This window comes from Mytilus californianus, unplaced genomic scaffold (genome assembly GCF_021869535.1).
Source record: "Mytilus californianus isolate M0D057914Y unplaced genomic scaffold, xbMytCali1.0.p SCAF_6, whole genome shotgun sequence".
NCBI classification, from domain to species: domain Eukaryota; kingdom Metazoa; phylum Mollusca; class Bivalvia; order Mytilida; family Mytilidae; genus Mytilus; species Mytilus californianus.
The window spans coordinates 113,965,671-113,989,380 of NW_026262712.1; the positions used below are offsets into that span (position 1 = coordinate 113,965,671).

At 32.3% G+C, this 23,710-nt stretch overlaps 1 protein-coding gene across 1 annotated transcript in view; it reads right to left on the reverse strand.

The window, feature by feature from the left end:
- The window catches only part of LOC127706000 (uncharacterized), a 74,600-nt gene that overhangs the window by 19,529 nt on the left and 31,361 nt on the right, over positions 1-23,710 (reverse strand). Inside the window, exons 8-20 of the mRNA XM_052210396.1 lie at positions 22,615-22,707; positions 21,748-21,842; positions 20,879-20,974; positions 19,286-19,450; positions 18,659-18,859; positions 17,041-17,499; positions 11,826-11,917; positions 10,788-10,850; positions 9,544-9,599; positions 5,951-6,095; positions 3,823-3,979; positions 1,185-1,230; positions 71-163 (exon numbers count right to left, since the gene is read on the reverse strand). Coding sequence (XP_052066356.1) covers positions 71-163; positions 1,185-1,230; positions 3,823-3,979; positions 5,951-6,095; positions 9,544-9,599; positions 10,788-10,850; positions 11,826-11,917; positions 17,041-17,499; positions 18,659-18,859; positions 19,286-19,450; positions 20,879-20,974; positions 21,748-21,842; positions 22,615-22,707 — 1,761 coding nt within the window. The remainder of the gene's footprint in view (positions 1-70; positions 164-1,184; positions 1,231-3,822; positions 3,980-5,950; positions 6,096-9,543; positions 9,600-10,787; positions 10,851-11,825; positions 11,918-17,040; positions 17,500-18,658; positions 18,860-19,285; positions 19,451-20,878; positions 20,975-21,747; positions 21,843-22,614; positions 22,708-23,710) is intronic.

Consider the following 23,710-nt stretch of genomic DNA (forward strand, 5'->3'; position numbering starts at 1 on the left):
CAAATACTAGGGAAATTGGCCCTAACTCTTACCTTTTTCTAATACTAGGGAAATTGGCCCTAACTCTTACCTTTTTCTAAGATTTCAGCTAAACTGTTAAACTGTAAGAACTTAGCTAATGCTATTGCCCTTGCCCTCTGTCTTTTTTCAATATCCAATCTACCTGTAATAAAATTAACAGATTAAAAGATACAATGCATAGCTCTGATTCCTTGTCCTGATCCCAACCTTGTGGTACAATTTAATAGAGATCCATACACTCATACACAAGTTATTGTCCTGAAACAAGAAAAAAGCTTGTTGTTTGCCCCTAATTCCTAAACAGTTAAGACAATAACCCATAAAATCAATCCCCACCTTCCTTTTGTGGTATGGAACCTTGTGGTACAATTTCATGAAGATCCATACACTTATACTCAAGTTATTGTCTGGAAACCAAATGTCTTCGGACACTGAACGCAACGACAACATCATACCATTATACGACCGAAAAATTGTCATATAAAAAGAGTTTTGATATATTGCAATGAAATGGAAGGCACATGTAAGTCTAGGACATTTTGTCCAGATTTATCTGTCCTGTGAACCGTTTGGCTTTCCTTTTTTTTTGGTCCTTTTTGGTTTTATCAGCTCTTCCACATTTGTATTAGATTTTGAACTTTTCAAATTTTTTAGATTCAAGCGTCACTGAAGAGACATTAATTGTCAAAATGTATCTGGTGCAGTAAAATTGGTACTGTTAATGTTATATATAAATTTCTTTTATGTTAGAATCATTCAAATTATTTATCTCAATTATTCAGTCCTCTAAAGTTGGCCATTAAAACATAATAAATTTACATTTACATTTGTAAATCTTAATATTACATAACTATTTCTGTATTATTTAAAGACTCTGCCACACAGATTAGGATTTGCATGAATACATATTGTACCAACAGTCATGTTTGTTGATGAAAGCATCCTTACTGTAAATTCAGAAATTATTGCGATGTTTTTATTATTTGCGAAAAATGTGACAGGGTTATAATCGCAATAATTTAAGCTCGCATTTTGAAATATTTTATATGAATTAAACAGGATTTTTCTCAATATCGCAAAAATTAATATCGCATTTTTCTCTAATATGACAAAGTCACAATAATAAATGCATGCAATAATTTCTGAATTTACAGTATCCTTACCTGTATAAATAAAACGAAGCATTGGTCCAAAAACATCAGTACACATCTGTAAAGTAAACGTTTTAAAATAGAAATAAGGAAAAGTTTCATGATTTCCAATTAAACCATCCATTAAAAACTAAAGGACAAGGATGGGAAATAATATGGCCATCAACAATGAGCAACAATCATACTGTATATATAATAGGCCACTACATGACAATATGTGAAACATTTCAAACAAGAAAACTAACTGTCTAATATATACTAAAACAATAAACAACAAACAAATAGGGCAGAAGGAAACCAACAACAACCACTGGATTACAGGGTCCTGGCTTATGCAGACACATTAAGAATGTGGAAGGGTTAATCATATATACTTACCAATAAATATCTCAAACACAAATAAGTCATATTAAATGTAAAATGTGATATGAATCTATCTAAGAGGCTCCAAGGAGAATTGCTGATCTGGCATCATAGCAGACATTTTAGAAAAAAGTCATTTCAGTCATTAATGTTTTATATATCAGCTAAAAACAGTAAAGAAACACATTTCAGGAGAAACAACTCTTCAAATAGTCACTAGACGTTTAGACTCAATGGAAAGTTTTGTAGATCTTGACACAATCATCATTTTAAACCCTGCCAGATTTTTTCATACTCTTAAATATTTTTTAAAATATAAGCCAAAAACTGCAGTTAGAGCCTATGTTCTATCTTTAGTAATATCAGCCATGTTTTTAGATGAATCCAAACCTCAGATAGATTTTAAAATAGGATACTCCAAGGAACATTTACACAAAGTTTTGCTCAAATCTTTTCAGTAGGTTCATAAGTTTTTGAAAAAGATAACAGCTTCTGCTTTATTTAATCACCTTGCACTTTCACGACTTGACTGTGGTTTTCTACAGCAGTTTGTTAAAATTTCTGACCAGTTGAACAGTTTGGTTTGATAAAACAAATTGCAATTTGGTCAGAATTTTGAATAAACTGCAATAGGCGGAGAGCAACACTTACAGTCAAGTCACAGTAACAGTTATGCTCTAATTGCTTTAGTTTTAACTGCTTCAGATATAAAGACAAAATCTGTAGTTTTATCCTTATTTTCTTATTTTTTGCAAGGGTGGACATATTTGTTGAAAATAAAAAATTGAAGATATAATTTATAAACTTAATATTCCAAGAAACATTACAAAAATTTTGATTCAAAAACATTCAGTGGTTCAGATGGTAACAGTTCTTAAAATGATTATGCTGAGGACAGATGATGGATACCAAGCTTAAAAGCTACAAAAAATAAATGGAGAATGTGTCTAAGGGCCACAGATGCCCCACGTGTAAATATGCACGAGTCAACTTCCACATACAGATGCAGGATTCAGGAAGTTAAGACCATTTTGTGATTATAAGCATTGAGTATAAGTTTCATAACATTTGGTTGAGGCAAACTAAAGTTAGTGAACGGAAACGACAGATTTAGCAATTTTTCAATTTATAAAGGGGCATAACTCAAGAACAGTAAAAATGACACCACCTGATTTCGAACTTGTTCTGTGTTTTGTGGTAATAAGCATTGTGTATAAGTTTTATAACATTTGGTAGAGGCAAACTAAAGTTAGAGAACGGAAACAAAAAATTCAGCAATTTTTATGTTTATAAAGGGGCATAACTAAAGAACGGTAAAAGTGACGCCACCCAATTCCCAACCTGATCTGTGTTTTGTGATAAAAAGCATTGTGTATAAGTTTTATAACATTCGGTTGAGGCAAACTAAAGTTAGAGAAAGGAAACCATTTTGGGGACGTTCAGGACAAGGGTAACACTTAATGCCCCCTCTGCTACAGAGGGGGCATAATAAAGATCTACACAAAGATCAATAATGAAAGAGACATACCATATCTAGCAATTTTATAAAAAGATGTACATCACAACAAACATTTAGTAATCATTAACATGTTCTGTCCTTTGTATCTATCTGACTGCTGACGTAGGAACTTCATTAATAATTATAATTAATAAACAAATAACAATTTTATAATTGTACAAGATTTTTTTGAAAGATTTCAAAAATTAGTAAAAGGATATCCCCACTTCAATAATGTGATTACAGCGATGTGTGAAATTCTCACCATGACATCACTGGGTTGAAATATATTTGAAATATTTCGTAATACTGATTTTTCCGGATTGTAAAATAAAAAAAGCTCGAAATACAATAATTTCATGAGAAACAGAAGGGAAATGTGTTTAAGGCTAAATCCGTTCATTTGTTTATCTGATTTTCATGAAATCAGACTTTACAATTGTTTATATTTTCTTCTTTGGATAAATATTGTTTCCAACACATTACAATGGAATATTTCAAGAATGTATATAGGGCATTGTCATACATCATTGTTTTCTTACACAATTTTTTTCCTTGTCATATGAAATATTTTTACAAATACAATGGTCAATATTAAAGTGATAGAAGACAATACATCATAAACAAAATGTCCAGTACTTCAAAGTTTGCTTTCAGTCATTGTGAGTACTCTTAGATATTGTATTATTTATTCATTTATTTCTTAATTAGACCTAGGCAGAGTTAAGACCAAATAAAACTTTTTATTTAAGTTTTGAGATATATCTTTCCTTGCATATCTTTACTTACAAGTTTATGTGTTATTGCTATCCTGCCATTGGTATTTTTTTTTCGAAACCGATCTGCAAAGTATCTACACCTTGCAGACAAAATGCAACGATGTGCTAAATATAGTTGACCTTGGATTTCAAGCTCAATGTCATATCCTGGTTGTCTCTCATATAACCTGAAACATTAAACCAAAAAGTTACTAAACAATTTTATTTTAGTTTAGGACACTGGTCACTTGAAAAAGTGCTTATTATATTTAAATTTACCTGTGTATGTTACTTTATTTAACGACATTTTGTCCGAGGTTAAAGTTGTCTTTTCGACATTGTTATATCTTTTTTATTTTTATTGTGTCATAGCTCAAACTTATTCATTCAGTATATATGTAGGACTCAGATCTATGGTGGGTTCCAGATCTATGGCAAATTTCTGCAAATCCCTAATCTATGGTAAATATGATGTCACAAACGCCAAACATAACACAAATCTATGGCAGTATTTTGTTTTCTCCAAATTTATGGCAGATTTGGATACTACGTAATTTTCCGTCACAATTAAATAACGTCATGGAACGTTGAAGCTGCCGATGACGACGACGGTTTTGTTATACAAAAGGAAAAGAAAAAGATCGAAAAGCAAGTTTGCAAGGATAAAAATTAATAAATAAATTATAATTCAAAATTGTGTTTGTTTCTACCCTTGTTTTCTTCTTCTCGTGTTGCTGGTGTTGGCATCAATCTTAATTGTACGAGCTTTTACCGTGCATTTTGGTTTGCTGTTTTGTGTTTTTATGCTATTTTTTTGTATTCCTATGATCTCTTTAATTTTCTGTAAGAAGTAACACAACATAAAGTATTTTGTCAGCTATATAACAGTGACTACCTGTACTATTGTAGCAAACAATCTTTCTTGAGATTTGGAAAAAATAAATATGATATAGATTTCTAATAGATATTAATATCGTTTTCCGCTCTAAATATGTCGAAAACTGTACTGTTGGAGAAATAAGGATTTTTTTAGAGGGTCACACAGGTACTACTAGTATACACAGAGTAGGAAATAAGTATTCTTCCGGGGCACATGATTTCAAACCTACAGTCTGTGCTCATTTTACAAACGGTTATGTATATGCTTCCTAGTAATAGTCCTAATTTGTTTTTCTAATACTGGATTTTATTTAAAAGCAGCTTTTTTGCTACCTTTGGACATTTCGACCTCGAAATCATTGGTCAGATATGCACTGACTGGTCCGACCTTTGCAGAAAATCTGTCATAGATTTGAAATCTAGAAATCCGCCATAGATTAGGAAACTAAAAAAATTGCCATAGATTAGGAAACTAAAAAGTTGCCATAGATTAGGATTCTAAAAAAAACTGCCATAGATTTGGGATGACATGACGTCATATTTACCATAGATTAGGAATCTGCCATAGATCTGGAACCCGCCATAGATTTGAGTCCTACATATATTTAACTGTTTTTGTTTATATGTCTTTTGATCGAGTTAAGCCATTTCAATTGATATTTTATTGTGTGTCTTTTGATGTTGTAATGTTACACTACTATTATCAGGTTAGGGTGAAATTGGTACCTGTTAAAACGATTAAACCCGCTGCATATGTTTGCACCTGTCCTAATTCAGGAGCCTATTGTTCAGTGGTTGGTGTGGTTCATGTTTCTCGTTTCTTGTTTTTTATATAGATTAGACCTTTGGTTTTCCTGTTTGAATTGTTTTACACTAGTCGTTTAGGGGCCCTGTATAGCTTGCTGTTCGGAGTGAGCCAAGGCTCTGTGTTGAAGGCTTTACTTTGACCTATAATTGTTTTTACACATTGTGACTTGGATGGATAGTGTCTCATTGGCACTTATACCACATCTTCTTATTTATATTAGCTAAAACTTTTATGACTAGATTTTCTACTTCATTCAAAAAATTAAACATAAGTTAATGACTAGGTTTATAAAGCTGGGAAATGGAAGAAATTGTGCTACTTTACGTGTTATTAATAAATTAGGATATCATTTCAATTCACTGTTTGTTATACGACAAATAAATCATGTCTTATGATTTACCATCCGTAAACCAAACAGCTGTTTCCATTGTTATGCTGTGTTAAGTAAGTAGAATTTCAATTAAAGTCTTACTGTTGTAAATAGTCGACATATTTCAGATCTGTACTTTCCACAATTAAGGAACATTCATACTGCTTCAAAACTTGTCTGATGTCATTAGTCAAAGAAGACAGAAAGCATCTCTGACTGTCTACACTGTTGGTGTCATATCTAGCTCCTATAAAACATTTAAAAAATCCATTAAAACAAATTCATTTTCAGAGGGTCTGAATGGGGTTTACAGAATAGAGAATAATGGCAGAATAATATATTGAATAGAGAAAAAGGGGGGGGGGGGAAGAATAGAGAATAATGGTGTGCAAAAGTATAAAGAATAACTGTGGAAAGTAAAAGAATTATGCAATACTGATTATAGTAATGAACACTATACAGAATAAAGAAATCATATAATTGCAGAAAAGTTATTTGTAAAATCTTGTTCATGAGAATTTTACAGAATAAGCATCATTTTTAAAGATAAAAAAATGCTTTAAAAATTAAAAGAATACAGAAATCTAGGAGCCCCATCTAGACCTTCATTTCAGTCATTGTTACAATATTATAAAAGTAAAATATAACTCATATTCCTAGTTATAATTGTATCTAACATTTAAGCTGGAGGGTAATACCAACAGCCTTTCTTCAGCCCTATAAGGCCAAAATAAGAAAGATGTAAATCTTAATATGCTACACATTATGTATTAGTTATCTCTGATATTCATACACAGGATTTTTGTTTTAAGCTGCAAAGTATATGAAAATATAGAGATGTAGTATGATTGCCAATGACACAACTATCCACCAAAGTCCATACTTTACTTAGAATTGAACTGTACTTACTAATTACTTATTATTTGTGGGATACCAACATTCTGAGAGATCTCACAAAACATGTTTAACCCCACCGCATTTTTTCACCTGTCCCAAGTCAGGAGCCTCTGGACTTTGTTAGTCTTGTATGTTTTTTTAAATTAGTTCATTTATATGTTTCGGAGTTTAGTGTGACGTCCATTTTCACTGAACTAGTACACATTTTTGTTTAGGGGGTAGCTGAAGCCCACCTCCGGGTGCGTGATTTTCTCGCTGTGTTGAAGACCCATTGGTGGCCTTGGGCTGTTTTCTGTTCTTTGGTCGGGTTGTTGTCTCTTTGACCCTTCCCCATTTCCATTCTCAATTTTATTGGAGTTCTTTCAGATTAAATAAAAAATTACAAAAAAAAAAGTTCTAGGGTTAGTGTTCCAATGGTGATTGAACTTTGTGATGTTTTAGGGTTAGCCAACAAAGACAAGAGACTTTAACCAATTTGCTATTGTTTGATGCCTAATCTTTGGACTCATCAGCATATTTTACAAGAATACCACAGGTGTCACTAGTAGAGCAGAATCTGCAGACCCTTTCACAGCATCCTAGTTTATGGTGAAGTTCTTGTTTGGTCAAACTTTAGCTTTCTGTGTAGTGTTTGGACTGTAGTTTCGTCTATTGGTTGTTTTCTTTCACCCGTAACGTTTTGTTATTTTCATCAACTTATGGATTTTAATGGCCTCCTTGGTATCTTCTCCCTGTTTTTTACACTTGTGACAAATATAATTATACAAAACAGCGATCATGATTACCGTTCTGTAACAGATATCTGACAAATATAATCATACAAAACAGCAATCATGATTACTGTTCTGTAACAGATATCTGACAAATATAATCATACAAAACAGCAATCATGATTACCGTTCTGTAACAGATATCTGACAAATATAATAATACAAAACAGTGGTCATGATTACCGTTCTGTACAGATATCTGACAAATATAATCATACAAAACAGTGATCATGATTACCGTTCTGTAACAGATATCTGACAAATATAATCATACAAAACAGTGATCATGATTACCATTCTGTAACAGATATCTGACAAATATAATCATACAAAACAGTGGTCATGATTACCGTTCTGTACAGATATCTGACAAATATAATCATACAAAACAGTGGTCATGGTTACCTTTCTGTAACAGATATTTGACAAATATAATCATACAAAACAGTGGTCATGATTACCGTTCTGTAACAGATATCTGACAAATATAATCATACAAAACAGCAATCATAATTACCGTTCTGTAACAGATATCTGACAAATATAATCATACAAAACAGTGATCATGATTACCGTTCTGTAACAGATATCTGACAAATATAATCATACAAAACAGCCATCATAATTACCGTTCTGTAACAGATATCTGACAAATATAATCATACAAAACAGCCATCATAATTACCGTTCTGTAACAGATATCTGACAAATATAATCATACAAAACAGCCATCATAATTACCGTTTTGTAACAGATATCTGACAAATATAATCATACAAAACAGTGGTCATGGTTACCTTTCTGTAACAGATATTTGACAAATATAATCATACAAAACAGTGGTCATGGTTACCTTTCTGTAACAGATATTTGACAAATATAATCATACAAAACAGCGATCATGATTACCGTTCTGTAACAGATATCTGACAAATATAATCATACAAAACAGTGGTCATGGTTACCTTTCTGTAACAGATATCTGACAAATATAATCATACAAAACAGCCATCATAATTACTGTTCTGTAACAGATATCTCACAAATATAATCATACAAAACAGCCATCATAATTACCGTTCTGTAACAGATATCTGATAAATATAATCATACAAAACAGCCACCATAATTACCGTTCTGTAACAGATATCTGACAAATATAATCATACAAAACAGCCACCATAATTACCGTTCTGTAACAGATATCTGACAAATATAATCATACAAAACAGCCATCATAATTACCGTTCTGTAACAGATATCTGACAAATATAATCATACAAAACAGCCACCATAATTATCGTTCTGTAACAGATATCTGACAAATATAATCATACAAAACAGCAATCATAATTACCGTTCTGTTACAGATATTTGACAAATATAATCATACAAAACAGTGGTCATGGTTACCTTTCTGTAACAGATATTTGACAAATATAATCATACAAAACAGTGGTCATGGTTACCTTTCTGTAACAGATATTTGACAAATATAATCATACAAAACAGCCATCATGATTACCGTTCTGTAACAGATATCTGACAAATATAATCATACAAAACAGCCATCATAATTATGTTCTGCAACAGATATTTGACAAATATAATCATACAAAACAGTGGTCATGGTTACCTTTCTGTAACAGATATTTGACAAATATAATCATACAAAACAGTGGTCATGGTTACCTTTCTGTAACAGATATTTGACAAATATAATCATACAAAACAGCCATCATAATTACCGTTCTGTAACAGATATCTGACAAATATAATCATACAAAACAGCGATCATGATTACCGTTCTGTAACAGATATCTGACAAATATAATCATACAAAACAGCCATCATAATTACCGTTCTGTAACAGATATCTGACAAATATAATCATACAAAACAGCGATCATGATTACCGTTCTGTAACAGATATCTGACAAATATAATCATACAAAACAGCCATCATAATTACCGTTCTGTAACAGATATCTGACAAATATAATCATACAAAACAGCCATCATAATTACCGTTTTTTAACAGGTATTTGACAGCACTCAGGTGTCCACACAAACAAGCCAAGTACCTGTTAAATAAAGGTATAGTTTATCAACAGAATAAAGTGTTTTGTATATTTCTTTGAATTTCATTCAGTTATTGTATGGTGCAAATCTATTATCTTCAATATAAACCCTGCCACATACTGTATTTGTCTATCCTAAGTCAAAAGCCTGTAATTCAGTGGTCGTTTTTTGCTGTATATCTTTTTTTTTTATGGTTTTGTACATAAATCAGGCCGTTAGTTTATTCGTTTGGATTGTTTTACCTTTGTCATTTCAAGGTTTTTAAATAGCTTTCTATGCGGTATGGTTTTGCTCATTGTTGAAGGCGGAAAGGTGACCTATATTTGCTAACTATAAGTCATTTGGTCTCTGGTGGAGAGTGGAGAGTGGTATCATTGGCATTCATACCACATCTTCTTTTTTTTATAATAAATATTTATCACTGGATGTTAAACAACTTACAATCAATCATGTTTATCTACAAATGGATTGCATATTTATTGTTCTCTCAAGGTTGAAGATTTTACTTTTATTAAACTAAACAAAACTTTAGTGTTATTTATTACATGCTTGATGTGGTACAGAACTATTACTGACAGTAATATGAGCAGAATGTCTAGTACCATTCAACTCATTAATTCCCTGGTTTTCTTTGAAATCTACTAGAACCTTGAGGAATATGAAGGCATTCTATACTTTGTACATTTAAGCCAGTGACTTTGCCAATAAAAGTTCTAGCTGACTTTTCATGAAACATTATAAATTTTATTTCTTTTGAAACTATTTAAGGAAAACTTGATTGTATTTGAAAATCTTACAACTTTAATTGTACTTTTATTGTAACATGTCTCGGTGGAAGCAGAAAATGATATTTGTTAATGTAAAAGGTTGATGTCTGCCAAAATACAAATAAAATTCAAATGTTACATTGTGTCTTAACATACATGTTTTTTTTTCAATCAGGGAAATTGTGGAAATTCAGAATTTTTCTTTGTCACAATCTTGTCGATTTTCTTGAAAATTTGTAATTATAATTATTAAATAAGTATATATACTAACAATGGTAAAATAGAATCTGTTATAGTTACAATGGAGTTTTCAAAATCAAGGAAATTGTGGAAATTCTGTATTTGTCTTATTCAAAATTGTGTCGATAACCAGGCAAATTTGACATAAGTAAACAATGGTAATTTAGATACTGTTATACTTACAATGGAGTATTATCCCAAGCATCAGTAGTATTAACATTGATGCCCTGACCTTCTATGGAATGTCTAGAAAAAAAGGAACAAACTTCAGTTTAGGGTTTAATACAAAATACATATAAAAAAAATTACATTTTTTGAAGTTGTAAAACGATTAGTCAAGAAGTTGCTGCGAAAAATTTGTTTAAAAATGATATAATATACGATTCCTGAAATATTTATGACAATTTTACATTTAACATTTATTCTGATTTATATGGTAGTAAAGAAAATCTGTTCATTTAGTGGTATTTATCAAATAATTAATTTCTGAAATAGGAATGTGTATCAATATATATATATTACAAACGAAAGTGAACCAACGCCTGGTGAGTCTGTAGTGAGTTAGAGTCCCTGAAGTGGATACCTCGGGTATGCAGGGTCGTTATGATGAAACACAATAATGTAGAAAGTCTTATAACAACAACACTGGAGGGACTGCTGCAGAAAATTTATTGATCGACATGTTTCGGTGCCTAGGGCACCGAAACATGTCGATCAATAAATTTTCTGCAGCAGTCCCTCCAGTGTTGTTGTTATAAGACTTTCTACAATATATATATATAAATAAACCTAATTTTTTTTACAAAATAACATGTATCAGGAATAAAAAAATAAATGCCACTTGTGGCAGAGGACATATCTAGATTTATAAGTAATCAAAAATCATTTCTGCTATGTCAACTCCAACAACATACATGTCTTTGTTTGGACCAAGCGCCAGTGTAAAAATGAAGAAATATAACTGCAAATTTCAAGCAGATTGGATGAAAGATTTTCAATTTTTACAACCAAGTTCACTCGGCAATGAATCTTCATTTTGCACATTATGTTCAATCAAGTTTTCGGTTGCTTTAGGTGGTCTGTACGACGTTTAAAAGCATGCTTAGTGTGAAAATAACAGCAAAATCAAAATATGGAATGTTATGAGTTATGAGACTCAGATGTATTGAAAAAGGCACTTTTACTTTGACAAAAAGTTGTTTGTGTTGTGATCCAAGTTACCTGATAGCACTAACATCACCAAGTCGGACACTTCTAAAAAAATCTTTCAAGTCTTGACTCATCTGTCTTCCATATCTGGCTGATTGTTTATCCTGAAAGAATTAAAATATAAAATAAAATAAGATGAGGCACAATACAATACATAATTTTAATTTTGTAACACTTTAATCTTGTTATTTTGTTCAAAGTTTCCTTGAACATGGTTCTATACATTAATTCTACAAATTTGAAAAATTTCTTTTATTTGTAATTTGAGAGATATTTTTCCTAATAAGAGTAATAAAGTATAAGATGATAAACAAAGCAGCAACACAACAACAACAAGAAGTTAGTGGTGGGTGGTAACTTGTAAAATTTGCTTGGCAAGATAGAGTCAGATTTCATTATTTTATCATTAGTCATGTTTTTGCAATGACAACTTATTTTCTTTACATTTAAGTACATGGATCAGGACCAATATGACAACAGCAAATGGTTCTTTGACAAGTATTCACAAAGATACGATAGCATATGAAATTCTAAACTAGAGGCTCTAAAGAGCCTGTGTCGCTCACCTTGGTCTATGTGCATATTAAACAAAGGACACCTATGGATTCATGACAAAATTGTGTTTTGGTGATGGTGATGTGTTTGTAGATCTTACTTTACTGAACATTCTTGCTGCTTACAATTATCTCTATCTAAAAATTTACCAAAATTTACAAAATTTATGAAAATTGTAAAAAATTGACTATAAAGGGCAATAACTCCTTAAGGGGGTCAATTGACAATTTTGGTCATGTTGACTTATTTGTAGATCTTACTATGCTGTACATTATTGCTGTTTACAGTTTATCTCTATCTATAATAATATTCAAGATAATAACCAAAAGCTGCAAAATTTTCTTAAAATTACCAATTCAGGGGCAGCAACCCAACAACGTGTTGCCTGATTCGTCTGAAAATTTCAGGGCAGATAGATCTTGACCTAATGAACAATTATTTCCACTTCAGATTTGCTCTAAATGCTTTGGTTTCAGAGATATGAGCCAAAAACTGCATTTTACCCTATGTACTATTTTTTAGCCATGTCCGCCATCTTGGTTCGCGGGTGGGGTCATCGTACACATTTTTTAAACAAGATACCCTAATGATGATTGTGGACAAGTTTGGTTAAATTTGTCTTAGTAGTTTCAGAGGAGAAGATTTTTGTAAAAGATAACAAAAATTTACGAAAAATGGTTAAAAATTGATAATAAAGGGCAATAACTCCTTAAGGGGTCAACTGACCATTTTGGTCAAGTTGACTTATTTGTAGATCTTACTTTGCTGAACATTATTGCTCTTTACAGTTTATCTCTATCTATAATAATATTCAAGATAATAACCAATAAAATGCTCCGCTGGAGCGCAGCTTGATACGACCGCAGAGGTCGAACCCTGAACAGTTGGGGCAAGTATGGACACAACATTCAAGCTTGATACAGCACTGAATTTGGATTGTGATTAAATATTTGACACAGCATAGGTTTCTGACACAGAATGAAAGTGGTCTAAGAACTTAAAAAATTTTAATTTACCTATTCAAACCATATCATTATTATTTGCTTTTATATATAAATCAGAAATAACCAATTTAAAATGGAAAATTTTAAAGAAAAAAAAATCCCCCCCCCCAAATTTTTTGAACCCCCTTATGAATCATCACCCCCAAACTCAATCCCAGCCTTCCCTTTGTGGTATGGTACCTTGCAGAACAATTTCAGAGAGATCCATACACTTGAACACAAGTTATTGACTGGAAACTAGAAAAATGCTTGTTTTTTTGCCCCTTTTTGGCCCCAAATTCCTAAACGTTTAGGGCAATTACCCCCAAACTCAAACCCAGCTTTCCCTTTGTGGTATGGAACCTTGCAGTACAATTTCATAAAGATCCATACACTTACACACAAGTTATTGTCCTGAAGCTAGAAAAAAGCTTGTTTTTTTGCCCTTTCATGGCCCCTAATTACTAAACTTTTTGGGCAATTACCCCCAAACTCAATTCCAGTTTTCCCTTTGTGATATGGAACCTTGTTGTACAATTTCATAAAGATCCATACACTTACACACAAGTTATTGTCATGAAACTAGAAAAATGCTTGTTTTTTGCCCCTTTTTGGCCCCTAATTCCTAAAATTTGGAGGCAATTACCCCCAAAATCAATCCCAGCATTCCCTTTGTGTTATGGAACCTTGTGATACAATGTCTGAGAGATCCATACACTTACACACAAGTCATTGTCATGAAACAAGAAAAATGCTTGTTTTTTGCCCCTTTTTGGCCCCTAATTCCTAAAATTTGGAGGCAATTACCCCCAAAATCAATCCCAGCATTCCCTTTGTGATATGGAACCTTGTGGTACAATGTCAGAGAGATCCATACACTTACACACAAGTTATGTCTAAAAGTTACAAAAATGATTATTTTTTGCCCCTTTTTGGCCCCTTATTCCTTAACTGTTGGTACCATAACCCCCAAAATCAATCCCCACCTTCCTTTTGTGGTATTGAACCTTATGGTAAAATTTCATTGAGATCCATTCACTTAAACTAAAGTTAGAGTGCGAAAACTAATGTGTCTTTGGACGACGACGACGACGCCAACGTCATACCAATATACGACCACAAAAATTTTTTTGCGGTCTTATAAAAACGACAAAGTTTCCTTAAAATTACCAATTCAGGGGCAGCAACCCAACAACGGGTTGTCCGATTCATCTGATAAACAATTTTACCGCATGTCAGATTTGCTCTAAATGCTTTGGTTTCAGAGATATAAGCCAAAATCTACATTTTACCCCTATGTTCTATTTTTAGCCATGGCGGCCATCTTGGTTGGTAGGCCGGGTCACCGGACACATTTTTTAAACTAGATACCCCAATGATGATTGTGGACAAGTTTGGTTAAATTTGGCCAAGTAGTTTCATCAGAGAAGATTTTTGTAAAAGTTAACAGACGACAGACGACGACGGACGACGGACGCCAAGTGATGAGAAAAGCTCACTTGGCCCTTTGGGCCAGGTGAGCTAAAAAGGAATTTTTTTTTTACAGGTAAAGTATAGGCATTAGTGATCATTTTTTTATAATTATTAGATCATTTGGTCTCTGGTGAAAAGTTGTCTCATTGGCAATCATACCACATCTTTTTTTACATTTATTTTTCTGCATATCATTTGTTGGCAGTTTTTTCTTGCACTTCCCTGGTTTAAGTCCGATATATATTTACAGAGCTTTGATGGGTTCCTATGACACAAACTGCCAGTAGAAGATGGATTATTATTTTTAGGCACTTTTTGGACAGATATCTCATCAACTGTTTATGTTCTTACACATCCTTGGTTTTAAATATTCTGCTTTGACCGTTTCTGATGAAGAGAAATCCAGAAAAGCACTTTGTATGACATTTACATAGAGTTGTTTTCATTTTTAGTAAAATAAAATTGTTATTACATAACATAAGAATTCAACAGAGACTATGTAAGACCACTAATCAACACAAAATTGTTAAACATTTTCAAGGGACAAATATGAACACTAAAAAAGGCAATAACAAATGACAAGATTCCAGATGTAGAACAGACACATTAGTATGTGATGTGATTAACCCAATAGATGACAACAAATGACAAGATTTTAGATGTGGAACAGACACATTAGTATGTGATGTGATTAACCCAATAGATGACAACAAATGACAAGATTTTAGACGTAGAACTGACACATTAGTATGTGATGTGATTAACCCAATAGATGACAACAAAAGACAAGATTCCAGACGTAGAACTGACACATTAGTATGTGATGTGATTAACCCAATAGATGACAACAAATGACAATATTACAGACGTAGAACAGACACATTAGTATGTGATGTGATTAACCCAATAGATGACAACAAATGACAAGATTTTAGACGTAGAACTGACACATTAGTATGTGATGCGATTAACCCAATAGATGACAACAAATGACAAGATTCCAGACGTAGAACTGACACATAAGTATGTGATGTGATTAACCCAATAGATGGCAACAAATGACAAGATTTTAGACGTAGAACTGACACATAAGTATGTGATGTGATTAACCCAATAGATGGCAACAAATGACAAGATTTTAGACGTAGAACTGACACATAAGTATGTGGTGTGATTAACCCAATAGATGACAACAAATGACAAGATTCCAGACGTAGAACTGACACATTAGTATGTGATGTGATTAACCCAATAGATGACAACAAATGACAAGATTTTAGACTTAGAACTGACACATTAGTACGTGATGTGATTAACCCAATAGATGACACAATATCTGAATATTTTGAAAGATCATGCATTCATTTCGAAATCTTCATTTGTTGACATTGCAAAGACAGGGGGAGACTATTACCCCCGGTTTCCAAAAAGAAAATCATTGAATCTTACCGGATCTATTCTGGGACAGATAACATGCAATGATGGATTTCATGCTAGATGTGGTGATCAGGACAGGAGGATTATTTCCAGGTGGAATATCCATTTCCACCTGTAGCTGGTACAGGTTATTTATTTTCATTCTTCTATAGTATCTATTTGTAGTCATTTATTATTATATGTATTATTTTTAATTCTCATAAATGAAAGCCACTGTCACTCTCTTTTTTACTGCGCAATTGTCTGTTTCGTTGTCTTTACTTAATCATGCCTTAACCATTTTATACTATTTTAACCATTTAATAACGTCTATACAACAATTTCCTGCAGTTGTCCTGAATTTTTAAAAAGTGTATTTTGTTGGACAGAATATTCATTTTCATATATTCTGTCATGGGCAAAGATATATATTTTAAGATATTTGAGCAGGCCAAACTATTCATTTTTAAAATTCTCTGCACTTAAAGCCATTAAATCTGTTGAAACCATTACCTTTGACCTTGCATGTTATAATCATTCATTTTCAGCATCTAGTATATGACCTTGTAGTCTACAGTAAAATGTTCATGGTATGAACCTTTATATGGAAATTAAATTTTGTGAATTTGGCAGCTTGAAGCACTTTTCTGGAATTTGGCAGTTTGAAGCACTTTTCTGGATTTCTTAAACAGAAACTCAAAAAGCCCAAAATTGAAAATTCCAGGAAGCGTGTATAAATACTTGAGTATTTGACGAGCTAAAACAAAAATATGATCAGAGGGTATCACAATAATACTAACCTGAGACAGTGGTACAATCTGTTTTCTATGCTTATTATCTTCTTCCTGTCTGCGCTTCAATTCCTCATTTTCCTTCCTACGTCTAACTTCCTCTTCAATCTTTTTTCTATTCTTTTTCTCTTCCTCCTCTCTGCGCTTCTGTTCCTCATTTTCCATCCTTTGTCTAACTTCCTGTTTTGATAAAACTTGATGACCAACAATAATGACAGGTTCTGGCCTTGTGTGACCTACCTGAAACAGCGGTATACTGACATCTAGTCCTATTCTATGCGTTAATAGATAATTCAGTTTCTGGAGTTTTTCATTGGCTGCTCTCTGTTCCTCCCATGTTGAACATTCATGCCGGAGGTAATATTGGAAATCCATGAAAAAAGGAATTTGATCAAATGCTGTACCTTCGTTCATTAGGGGAGATAACTGTTGTCTAATAAACATCTCAAACTCGGGAAATGTAATCATCTATAAACAAAAGTATTACAGTTCTAGTCTTACAAAGAAAAATATAATAAAGAGTTTAATCAACATGCTTAACTGACCAAGGATGTAGTCTGAGGCCAATGTAGGTATATTTATGATTAAACATGCAATGATGGAAATTGAAAGGCTTCTACTGATAAATTGTTCTGTGTATCAAATTTAATATATATTTTTGCCTTTTTATTTTCTTAAATTGAATCATACAATGATATCAGTTATTATCCAGTTATTTATAAATTTCTTTCCTTCAATGAACAGAAGGCGGAAATCTTATTACCAGCAAGTTTCACAATCCTATATTATATCTCTAATGTGGTTTGCCTCAGAAACATTTGCTGCTTACCCTTCTGGAGCACCTGAGATCACCCCTAGTTTTAGGTGGGCTTCGTGTTGCTGAGTCTATTGGTCTTTTTCTTTTTTAGCCATGGCGTTGTGAGTTTATTTTCAACTTATGAGTTTGAATGTCCCTCTGGTATCTTTGGCCTCTCGTTTGCAACTAAATGTTTATAAAATACAGTTAAATCTGACCTCTTTCTGACACATATTTGATCAAAAATAGATCAAAGACTTAAAAATGGCTGGGTTGTGCAGAAAGAATCTTTAAATATAGAGAATTCTCAGTATACTGCACATTTAAATATCTAAAATATGAAATATAAAAATTCCTAAACACTGTAGAAGGAGTTGATCACAAAAAAGTTGTAACCTCTTTCAGAAATTTTGCTGAAAACTTTCATCTGGAAAATTTATACAAATTTTGGGGAAATTAACTATTTTTTGTTTTCTTTACACAACAAAACAATTGGACAACAGTCATTCCTGTAATCAGATTTTTCTTTCTTCTAGTTTACTCTTACTTGACTAGATACAAGAATGTCATACTGCAGAATAGGTAACCTGTTGAAAAATAATATTCTCCGGAGTCAAAAGTTGATAATATGAAAGGAGAAGGTACAGTATGGGCCCCTTGAATTTGAAAATTCCAGATCTATTATTAGCCTCTTACTTTGGTTTCGGCATACATTGTATCTTACAAATTTATAGAGATACTACAGCTTAGGTTGTCTTACTAAATGAACAATCTTAAACAATTCCTATTCTTACAAGCTCACTAAACACAGGAGAATATAATTAAACGAACCTGTTCATATTCATCAGCCATATACTTTGTACAACTGTTTATAAGGCGTGGCATATCCAATTCCACAGAAGTCTGATAGATGTCAAGGACATTGCTAGGGTAAATATATTTGCTGATTTCCTCCGAGCATTTCTTCTTTATGACTGGTAGTACAAATTGAGTACTTGCTCTCATTAGTGGGATACAAGTGTCCTTGGTTACCTAAAGGTAAAGTGTACTATAAACTAAGCTAAAAAATAATACGTAAGGGTTCCATGGAACCCTGTGTCTCGCCTAGGATTGCTGCTGTCAGTGTAAAAGTGTAAAGTTGACTTAAAAAGTGGTCCAATTATCAGTAAAATACAGTTCAAAAAAAAATTTCAGACTTTCTCTTTAATGCTTTGCCGAGCGCAGCCTGATATGACAGCAGAGGTTGAACCCTGAACCCTGAACAGTTGGGGCAAGTTTAGACTCAATATTCAAGCTTGATACTGTCTGAATTTGGACTGTGAACAAATTTTTGACACAATATAGGTTTCTGACCATTAACATACAAATATGCTGTATGATCAGGTCAAAGTTGATTAATCAATATCCTTGAAATCTAAGAGACGTTTTTCTGCTCCGTAATTATACCTCTCAACTTACCTCATATTCCTCAATATACAAGAAGGAAATAATCTGTACAAATGCATCTGCTGTAATATCGTCTAATTTGATGGAAGGGAGATAATCACCATAGGCTGGCGGCTGCTCATCTTCTTTATCAATTAGCATTTCTCGGAAAAATTCACTTCTCCCATAGAAAAATATCTGATATACAAAAATATATTACTTTATACTACTTATACGGTTGTATTAAGACAAATACATATACATTACACCCTAAGCAACATCTTTGTGTGGGGTATAAAATGATTAATCATTCTAACAAAAAGTTTGAAGATTTTAAACCTAATTAAACTGTTATCACAGAGATATGTCTCGCTTTTTGGTTATTTCGATAATGCAAATGTTGAAATTAAAATAGCAACACTTTTACATGTAAGTTTTGCAAATATTCAAAAGTCAATGAATCATGACTGAAGGTACATGGCCAAACAATCTCCATGGAAATGAGATGTGCCAATGCTAATACAACTGCATATCAAATACCATTGACTTATCATAAGTAGTTCCCTTTAAACAAACCTTAACACAAACTAATACATGTAAACTAAGCAAAATTTCAAATTCAATAAACCATAACTGAGGGGGCAGGGTCAAATAATACCAAATATCATTGACCTACCACTAGTGGTTCCCCATAAACTGACCTAATCACAAACTAATACATGAAAACTAAGCAAAAATTTCAAAGTCAATAGACCATGACTGAGGGGGCGGGGCCAAATAATCTCCATGGAAATGAGATATGCCAATGCTTATACAACTGCATACCAATTATCATTAACTTACCACTAGTGGTTCCCCAATAACTGACCTAATCACAAACTAATACATGAAAACTAAGCAAAAATTTCAAAGTCAATAGACCATAACTGAGGGTGCGGGGCCAAATAATCTCCATGGTAATGAGATGAATTAATACAACTGCATACCAAATATCTTTAACTTACTACTAGTGGTTCACCATAAACTAGACCTAATCATAAACTAATACCTTGCTGACGCCGGAAACAGCATACCTGTCAAGCGAGACAAAACTGCAAAACATATCTGCTTTTGAAAGTCTAGATTTTTTTTATCGATGATTGTCAATTGTCACATCAACTGATAGAGATAACTTTATCCATTCACTAAATAAGAAGGGGATTGAGCCTGCATACCATCTATACTTTTATCATAAGAGTTCCATCTTTTAACACAGGTGAAATATAGAATTAAGATTTCTCAATCAAAATTTACATCTATCTTACTTTTTAATCTTTAGAATCTAATCACTTTAATTTTAGCCCCTGCATTTGTTTATATTGTCTAGGAATAAAATCTTTTATGCAAATAAAAACCTACTAGCAGGCATAATTTATACTCAATCGTAATGAAACAACTTATTACTAAGGGCCTTCAATAAATATTAAATTAAGTTTGGTCCAACATATTAGAATGAGAGATGAAAATGGTTAAGGAGAAACTGACCACAGGGGGTTGATGTCACAAATAACTCATTCTGGCCCTATTGTGGAGGAAATCTATAGAATAAGTTTTAAACAGACATTTCATCCTGGTTCAGGGACTCACCTTATGACACTTAAATGAATGACCTTGAACATCAAATATAATATCTGGGTATGTTTTAATATCCAAACCACAAGCTTCATTCTCAGCAGGAGCTGCCTGCAAAAGAAAAAAACAACATTTGTTTCACATTTTGTTGTCCCTGGGCTTTTTACATCTGTTCTGTAAATTGTTATAACACCCTTGCGACTGGTTATGTATCGCATTAATAAGTACTCTCACTCTGAAATCTGATACATATATCTGTATGCAGATTTTCCTGAAATTGTAATAAAAACTCACATTTTGGTTAATTCTTCAGAAATTGCAATAATAAATGCACCCAATAATTTCTGAATTTATAGTACTGTTTTTTGCTGTTTTTTTTTTTTTAAATGTAGAATTTTTTTTGTATGAACACTGTAAATTTCATTATTTTCTCCCTCGTTTCACACGTCAGAAAATAAAGTTTTTTTTAACTAGATGTCGTAGAAAAAACCAAAACAGTATAGGGTTGTGCGTTCGCTTCAAGATCTCCTTTAATTATAACATCTTTAACATAAATATATTCAATCAGCCATACGTAAATGCATAAAATTTCACCATACACAAGAAGATACGAAACGAGAATGTTACATTAATGATGGTTATATGGGGTGGGAGGGTGGGGAATAGTATACCAAACTAACTTTGTCCTAACTATCTCGTAACGAACGTGGCATTGGTCAAGCGCGCCTTAAATTTCCATTATATACTATCCTGACCTAAATCGTCCTTGTACAAAGGAATTAAATGGGTATTATCCTATCTCATTTAAATATCGAAATACCGTTATGTAAAACACAGGACTGTAAAGAAATGTAATTATAGAATTGTATGTGACAACTACTTACAACAGATGGCGATACTGCTGCTGTTACTAAACAACCAAAATCTTTCTTTAAATCTTTCAAAAGCTGCTGATGACATATCATAAGTAAACTTTTATCTGGAATATATTAAAATTCTGTTACAATAAATTTCATTTCTATTCATAACATCCAATCCTAATAGTATGCATATGGATGTTTTATATTTGACAGAGTAATTATTTTCACATTACAATAGTTTATTTTGTTTGAAATATTACCTGTGGTTACCTTCATGGAATTAGGTCATAACTTGATAGTAATTTATTTTCACTTTAACCTGCTTTTTTTTCTAATGCATTTTTCACTTCAATAAAGAGGTAGAGCAAATTTTCCTTGAATTTATAACACACCAGGGCCAAATTCAAAATGTTTTTCAGTCTTTACTTAAATTGAGACTATTATAGCTCCATGTGTGTACTTGGAGGTGCTGAAAATATATTGGCTTATTTCTAAACAGAAAGGCCTGAAGATAGCCACAAAAAAACCCGCATTTTTGATCGATATTGACAAATTCATCCCAGAAATGTTTAAGAAAGAAATCATAAACCATAACCCCAAATTCTGTTAGAAGTAAAGATACCTATTATCTTTCAGGTGCAAATTAACTGGTTTAAGTAAGAAATGGACAGAATTTTTATAAATATTCAAAATTTGCAATTTGTTTCACCATGTAGAGCTTAATAACATTTTGATTTTATGGAAATATTTCATATTTTGATAAGTCCTCAGTACAAAAATGTCTTTAGTATAGACTCTTTAATAATCTAATTCCAAAATTATATGACAAATTTAAGATTCTGACCTACTTTGAGTGAAACAAATACTAGGGAAATTGGCCCTAACTTTTACCTTTTACTAAGATTTCAGCTAAACTGTTAAACTGTAAGAACTTAGCTAATGCTATTGCCTTTTCCCTCTGTCTTTTTTCAATATCCAATCTACCTGTAATAAAAATCAAAGAGCTAAAGAGCTCTGAGGGAAAAGACGGCCATTGTTTCTAATTTTTTTTTGGTATCTTTTGATAGTCTTCATACAAATAATGCGAAAAAGAACAGCTAGAACATGTAGAAGGGTTGATAATATTGAAATTAATTGTTTTTTAATTTAATTTCATTTCCTTAGTCCAGAATTCATCAGAAGTCAATTTGGACCAATGGAAGAGATCAGCACCATCTAAATCAAAACATTAAATTAAAGTTGAAAGTTAATTATCTAAATTCAATTGAATTCTATCATTTAATAACTACTACAATATATTTCAATTTTTTTATTGTGTACCACTGAACTGCAGGCTAGGGCCATTTTCCATTTTTTGTGACAGTGCTCTAAGATTTTTAATTTTTTTCTCAAGAAAGTGAGGACTGAAAAGTCAATTCAGTTTTAAATTTCCATTGATAAAGTTCCCAGTTACAACTCTCATCACAGGGATACATGTACTTACAAAAATCAATCAAATTGATATAAGCTGTGTGCAGCTTGTTTCCAGATCCTACATTTTGATATATTTGTAAATTTCATGAATAAATATGTTTAAACTACAAAAAGCAACATTTGAAAATTTTATAATTTTTTTACCATTACAATGATTATGTTGATACAAAAAATTTGGTTTTAATGGAAGACTACTTATCATATAATAAATGTCACATTTTAAGTGTTCAGATACATTAACTTTTATTTAGGTGGATAATCACTCATCAATTGAGGTGCTCCTGTATTGGAGGAAGATTCTCAATACAGTTACAGAAAGAATGAAAACTGCCATTTCTCTCTCCAACCTCATTTATCCCCATTGTTTCCCACGAAAGTTGACCTACAAATTAAAGCATTGATGTTTGAATCATCTATAGCAAACATAATTATGTTTAAATAAACAAATACCGATTTTAAAATCGTACACCATTTCTGTGAATGATTTTAATCATGAGTAAAGGATATCCCTAGT